Genomic DNA, 6,946 nt, shown 5'->3' with positions numbered 1-6,946 from the left:
CTATGCAAAGAGTCTACTAAATTAAGTGCAGTAGTGCCCCTATTCGCCACACATAAATTTTATTCTAATTCACTAAGAGAATGACTCAATTTCATCCAAAATAAAATTTAGAATTCAATTTAAAAAAAAACACAGCAAACTAACTTTATGACCTTCGTCACTTACCTCTAAACCCACATTTGTATGTCTTGTTGCTGTCACCTTTTTCTTCTCACAAGGTGATTGCAACTTGTTATGTCTTCTCTTCTCCTCCTCCTTCTTACACAATTGCAACTTTCTTTGTGATCTTCTCGCTCACCATTGAACTCCATCCACTCCGCAAGTTCTATTTGTTTTCTATGTCAAACTCTCTCTGCTTCAACGCTTGAATCTTTTTTCCTTTACCTTTTCTTTCAGTCAAAATCCTACATAGAAGCCAAATCATCTTCATTTGACGATGCTAGTGACATTAATTGACATGATGACTCAATAATGAGTTATGAAAAGCGATTTACTTTAAAAAAAAAAGTAAAAATTGATGGATTGAGTTTTAAATAAGTTAATAGTTTAGGAACTTAGTTATATTAAATCATACCTAAAAGAATAAGTTTAAATTGAGTCAGCATTTTAAGGGTTAAAAAACTAATTTTTCCTTTCAAAAATATTCAAATATCTATTATACATGCCAAAATCATAGTTTCTTTAAAAAATATCCAAATATTTCTATTCATATCAGAATCAATAATGGACCTAGAAACATGATTTGTAAAATAATTTATATAATTTTTACATAAATTTTTAAAAAAATATAATTGAAAAGTAGATAATAGTAGTTTATGAAATAACTATGGTTTTAAATTTATACTTGATTTTAACATGTAATAAGATATGTGAATATATTTTTATAAAATCATGACTTGATTTTCAATTATGCTTAAAATCAATCTTCTTAATTAATTTTATGGATCAATTAAACCACATGACACAATCAATTATTTCATAATTAAATTTTTTATGGATATCCAGACGAGCCCAAAGCCTTTGTTAATGCACTTGATTTTTTGGAGAACACAATCGTTGGTTTCCATAATTTTATTTGATTTTGCTTTTAATCCTATAGTTTTTTAGTGTTTTCAATTCTCATAGAAACTAAAAACATTGAAACTATAGAAACATGTGTAATGAATGTCACGTAATCTTGTTAAAATTATAAAAATTAAAAACATTAAAAAAAAATATAAGGACTAAAAACAAATCTTGATGGAATTATAGGAACTGATGATTATATTTACCCATTTTTTTAATAAGCATACATTCTCATTTTTGTTAAACTCTTCATATTAATCATGCTTAAGGGTAATCTACTTTACCAAAATAGTTTAAACTATTTGGTTGAACACATCCTAAGCTTTACATATTTTTAATCTATTTTATCAAAAGTTTAGATAGTCTCTTTGAAGTTTTGATGGTGCAAAAAAAGTTAATCTCATTCCTACTCTGCAATATGCATGTATGTGTGTGGGAAACCAAGATCATTTGTAATTGATTGAAAAATTTATTGATAACTTAAAGTCCGCCCTGTAATTATTAGAGGGGTTTAGAGAAATTATGAATGAAAAATTAGGCTCAAATATGATGTTGAATTATTTATGTTAATCATGCTTGAGAGTAATTTACTTTACCAAAATAATTTAAGGCATTTAATTAGACACACCCAAAATTTTATATTTTCTTAATCTATCTTATGTATATGATGAACCAAGATCATTTTAATTTGATTGAAAATTTATTGACTACTTAAAGTCCACCTTGCAATTAATAGAGGAGTTTGAAAAATTATGAATAAAAATCAAGCTCTGATACCATTTTTTTTTAGCAAAAAACTATGATATCATATTAAACTCTTTATATTAGTCATGCTTGAGGATAATTTACTTTATCAAAATAACTTAAATTTTATATATTATTAAGCTATATCTTCTAGATGTGAAATTTTAATTTATTTTATCTTTAATATTCTTATCTAGATTGAGCCAAAATTACATTTATTTATAATTGTTTATAGATTATATCTATTTATTTTGTATTTATCAATAAGTTTTGTTTATGTTGCATATAAGGTCATGTATATCAAAATAATTTAACACAATTCACTCACAGTTTTAGTTCTTGATTTTTTTTCTCTTTACATCTTTTGTCATTTTTCTCTCTTAGTATGTGCAATCATATACAACAAAAATAAAAAATGTTAATAGATATAGAATAGGAAAATATAAATGATAAACCATTACAATATATAAGATATGGTCAATATAAGGTGATCATGTTTAACATAAATTCATAAATCTATTCATGTACTTGAATTGTTTTTAATGAATATATTTTTCCGTCTTATTTAGGTTCATCCAATTATATTTATTTTGATGATTGTAGTTATCATGTATAGATAGTATTTTTTTTATTTTGTATTTATCAATAGTTTTTTAATTTTTAATTGTTTATAAGCCCATGTATATCGAAATAATAGATACAACCACTCATATGTATGTAGAAATAATTTTTTTCATATAATGCTTAAAATTAATGTTATATATTGTATTTAGAAAAAATAATATTATGTATAATTTTATTTTGTATTTTTTAATTTTTTAAAAATATTATTTGATTTCACACATAATCTATTGTCCTACTTTTTAGATATAGAGTTATTTTCATAAAACTAATTAATCATTATAAAAATTTAGAAAACTATGATTAATAGCATATTTATATCTATCATTAAAAGATTGGCTCCCCTGGTTCTCAATTCTCATCACCATGACTCCCTCCATGAATATGAGAATGAATATGTTTCCTTGTTATATATAGTGTTAATCATGTATGGTTAGCTTTCATTACATTTATGATTTGTGGGTGATGAACATTGTATGCATCGTTCATGAGTGATTTTGCTCATGATAAAATTGTCAAAATAATGGACATGCATCTGATTTTGATCCTTGAGTAATGAAAAACAACATTGAACGAATTCTTTTCATATATCCTATCATGATTATTCAAGTATTATTATCAAGAATGAATTTTCTTAGCTGTTTATTTTAAAATTTATAGGTACAAATCCAACAACAACTATCAAATTCAAAATAACTGTAACCCTTAAATTCGTACTGAATTTCAGTTAGGATTCTAAATTTTTTTATGCCATAAGGAAACTACAAATAACATTTTTTTAGTAGACCTTTGCAGGTAAATAGTAAAGGAAGTTAATAAAAAAATTTTATTTAGTATAATTTTATTTGTTCTAATTTTATTATCTTCATGGTTAAATATTTAAAATAAAAAACTTAAATTTTATCAAAAAAATTTAAACTCAAAATTGATATAATAATTAAATTTGGTTGAGTTGTTCCAGCCAAAAAAAAAATCATTTTCAAATTATTTTGTTTGGAAGTTAAGAAAGATCTGTGAGTTTTTTTTTTTTAACCAAAGAAAGATCTGTCAGTTCAACCTCCATTAAAAACCTCAACCTCCGTCTCCATTTATATCCTCCCAAGCATTTATTTATATCAGCAGGGTGAAAGATAAAATTTGAATTAAAAAAAAGTAAAAATTTAAAATTTAAAATAAATTATAATTAAAATAAAGAAACATAAAAAAATATTATTAAAATGTAGATATTAATTTTATTGAAGCATTATTTTTGATTGAGTATTGAAATAAATCAAATATTAAATCAAATAATATATTAAAAACATTAATTAAACTAAAAATCAGATAATTGTCAAGAAAATGAACAAAAGATGCGGATCCCTTGACTTAGTCTATTAATTCTTTTCGGATAAAATAACTAATAATATGAATATTGATGGTTATCAATATCAATCATGCATCACCTAGATACACAAAATCTGGTCATTTTAGAATTTCAATTTTAAACTAATTTAGCTAGTTTCTTAATTTCAAACCTCATTATACACTAAAATCCAAGGATCTAAACCCCGAATTGCTATCTCCCATTCTAACATTGTCGCCAATGGCTACGTACGTTCAAGAGAAATTTCGTCTCTACGAAACAATGGCACGATTTTACTTGATAGGAAGTGACCGTAACAAGAAGTTTTTCCGTGTATTGAAGTTTGATAGATCAGAACCATCCGACCTCCATATTATTGAAGACCCTGTCATGTATTCCGGCGATGAAATCAAAGAACTTCTTCAACGTATTCGAGATGGTAATATAGCCACAGGGGGTCTCACATTTGTGACCGAAGCTTATGGGATTTCAGGCTGCGTCAAGTTTTTGGAATCGTATTATTTGATTCTAATTACTAAGCGCAAACAAGTTGGATGCATGTGTGGTCATGCAATCTATAGCGTACAACAGAGCCAAACGATAACAATACCACATGTCTCAGTTCAATCCGACACTGCTCGCTCTAAAACTGAACTTAGGTACAAAAGGCTTTTATCCAGTTTCGATCTTACGAAGGATTTTTTCTACAGCTATACCTACCCAATAATGCAGAGTTTGCAGAAGACTTTGTTGTCCATTGAAGAAGGAGGGATTGGGATGCCGTACGACAACATGTTTGTTTGGAATGATTATTTGACACAAGCAATACGGTCAATGTGCAATAACTCCATCTGGACAGTAGCTTTAGTTCATGGCTATTTTGAACAGGCTCGCTTATCAATCTTTGGGAGGGAGTTCAGCATTTCATTGATTTCTAGACGATCAAGATATTTTGCTGGGACGCGTTATTTGAAAAGAGGAGTGAATGACCTCGGAAAAGTTGCAAATGATGTCGAGACAGAGCAGATTATCCTTGACGAAGAAGCTGGCTTTTACAAGGGGAAGATGAGTTCAGTGGTGCAACTGCGTGGCTCTATACCGCTTTTCTGGTCTCAAGAAACTTGTAGATTCAGCCCCAAGCCTGACATCCTCTTGCAGAGGTATGATCCAACATACGACGCCACAAAATTGCATTTTGATGACCTCGCCGAGAGGTACGGCAATCGAATCATCGTCTTGAATTTGATAAAGACGTTTGAAAAACGGCCACGAGAAATGATACTGAGGCGTGAATTTGCTAATGCTGTAGCGTATCTGAATTTAGTTCAACCCGAGGAAAATAGCCAGATTAAATATATTCATTGGGACTTTCACAAGTTTTCAAAAGGCAAGTCTCCAGTCAAGCCTGCAAATGTTTTGGCGGTTTTACGTACTGTGGCGAGCGAAGCAATTAATTCATGTGGCTATTACTACAGTGGCTCCAACAAGACCAAGCGATCACCGTGTTTTCAGAATGGAGTTCTTCGTACCAACTGCATTGATTGCTTGGATCGTACAAACATAGCACAGTTTGCTTTTGGTCTTGAAGCTTTGGGATGCCAGCTCCAAGCAATGGGCATAACTGATGATTCACATGTGGATCCTGATAGTAGTCTTGCTGCAGCTCTAATGGAGATGTACAGAAGGATGGGAGATGCTCTTGCCCAGCAATATGGTGGTTCTGCAGCTCACAATACTCTGTTTCCAGAGCAGCAGGGAAAGTGGAACGCAAGAACAAGAGAGTTTTTGAAATCATTACAGCGTTATTACTCTAATACGTACACAGATGGTGAAAAACAAGATGCGATGAACTTATTTTTAGGCTACTTTCAGCCACAGAAAGGAAAACCCGCTCTGTGGGAATTGGAATCAGATTACCATCTGCATGTATCTGGGCCCATGAATGACCTGAAAGTTATTAACCCTGCTTGTAGAGCTGGAACAACTCTCACACCCATCCCAGCTTGTAGAGAAGATTTCAAGCGGACCAAGTTAACTTCATTTGATAAGTTGATTGGTAAGACATGCGGTGGGATTAGGAACGTGAGGCCTTGCGGTGAACCAGATCAGAAACCAGGTGGTAGGTATGGAAACAGTGGTGTTGCACCCGATGTAGCTGAGATACAGCTCAAAAGCCCAAATTGGCTTTTTGGACGAAAAAAGAACCAAGAAAGTGCCGTGCCGAAAGAAGCTGCTTCTCATGAAACTGATTCTGAAAAATCTCAAGCTGAAAAGAAGAAAACTGGTTTTTATAACCTTGATTGGCTTTCTTCTCGCAGTGAAATGAATGAAGAGGAAACTGCGCAGAGATATCAGGAAATAACCTCGGCTAATGAAGAGAATGAGAATGGTTGGTTCGGAGGTCCTCTTCTGGCTGATTTTGATGAAAGCAGTGAAATATATAGGCATTATGCTGCGCTGTGTCACATTCCTGAGCTAGAACCTTTTCACAAAGACCCTGAGAAGGACCAACTTTATGCTGATATTTTGAGGATGGGATCGTTTGACGTCCTTAAACTTGATGATGTTGCCGTTGCTGCGGACATGGAAAAGGCTCTCAAGGAGCACGACCAAATTGGTGATGACTTTGGAATCATCCCCAAATCTTGCAGATTCATTGCGGAGGATCCAAGCTGGTTGGCACGATGGTTAACTGGGAAAGAAAAGGTACTAAGAATATGAGGGTCTGGGGCGATGTAGTATTTGACTGTTACAGTGCTTTGATCATAGCATTGAGATATTGTACACTGCATAAGATTCTGGGATAATTTTACTGAACTTGAATGTCTTTTCATGTTAACTTTTATTATGGTACACTTGTTTTCTTAGTTTTTTACATATCATCGTTTAATTGGATTGACATTAATTTGATACCAGTTAGAATAAATAAAACAATTTGTGGTAACAAACGAAAATAATGTTACTCACACTAGGGAACAGGGAGACATAATTTATAAGTAAATATATAGATAATAGTGTCAAGGAATTATTTTACATGCTCAGATGACCAGCCGAATATATGGTGTTCGAGGGACATTAGATCAAAGGTTCAGGTCATTTGTATCTTCACACACTCTGTGTTTACAGGCTGTTTGAATAATACAGCTTTTTTTTTTCAATTATTTTCATACATGT

At 31.3% G+C, this 6,946-nt stretch overlaps 1 protein-coding gene across 1 annotated transcript; it reads left to right on the top strand.

The window, feature by feature from the left end:
* The first annotated feature begins 4,012 nt into the window (after positions 1–4,012).
* Positions 4,013–6,541, top strand: LOC129305565 (phosphatidylinositol-3-phosphatase SAC1-like). The gene has a single exon (XM_054945561.1). It carries the CDS (start codon positions 4,013–4,015, stop codon positions 6,491–6,493), a length of 2,481 nt encoding a protein of 826 aa, XP_054801536.1. The 3' UTR covers positions 6,494–6,541.
* Positions 6,542–6,946: the final 405 nt, after the last annotated feature.

This window comes from Prosopis cineraria, unplaced genomic scaffold (genome assembly GCF_029017545.1).
Source record: "Prosopis cineraria cultivar Desert tree isolate PC_DT_omini unplaced genomic scaffold, ASM2901754v1 PC3, whole genome shotgun sequence".
Classification (NCBI taxonomy): domain Eukaryota; kingdom Viridiplantae; phylum Streptophyta; class Magnoliopsida; order Fabales; family Fabaceae; genus Prosopis; species Prosopis cineraria.
This window is presented reverse-complemented; position numbering and strand designations above follow the sequence as displayed.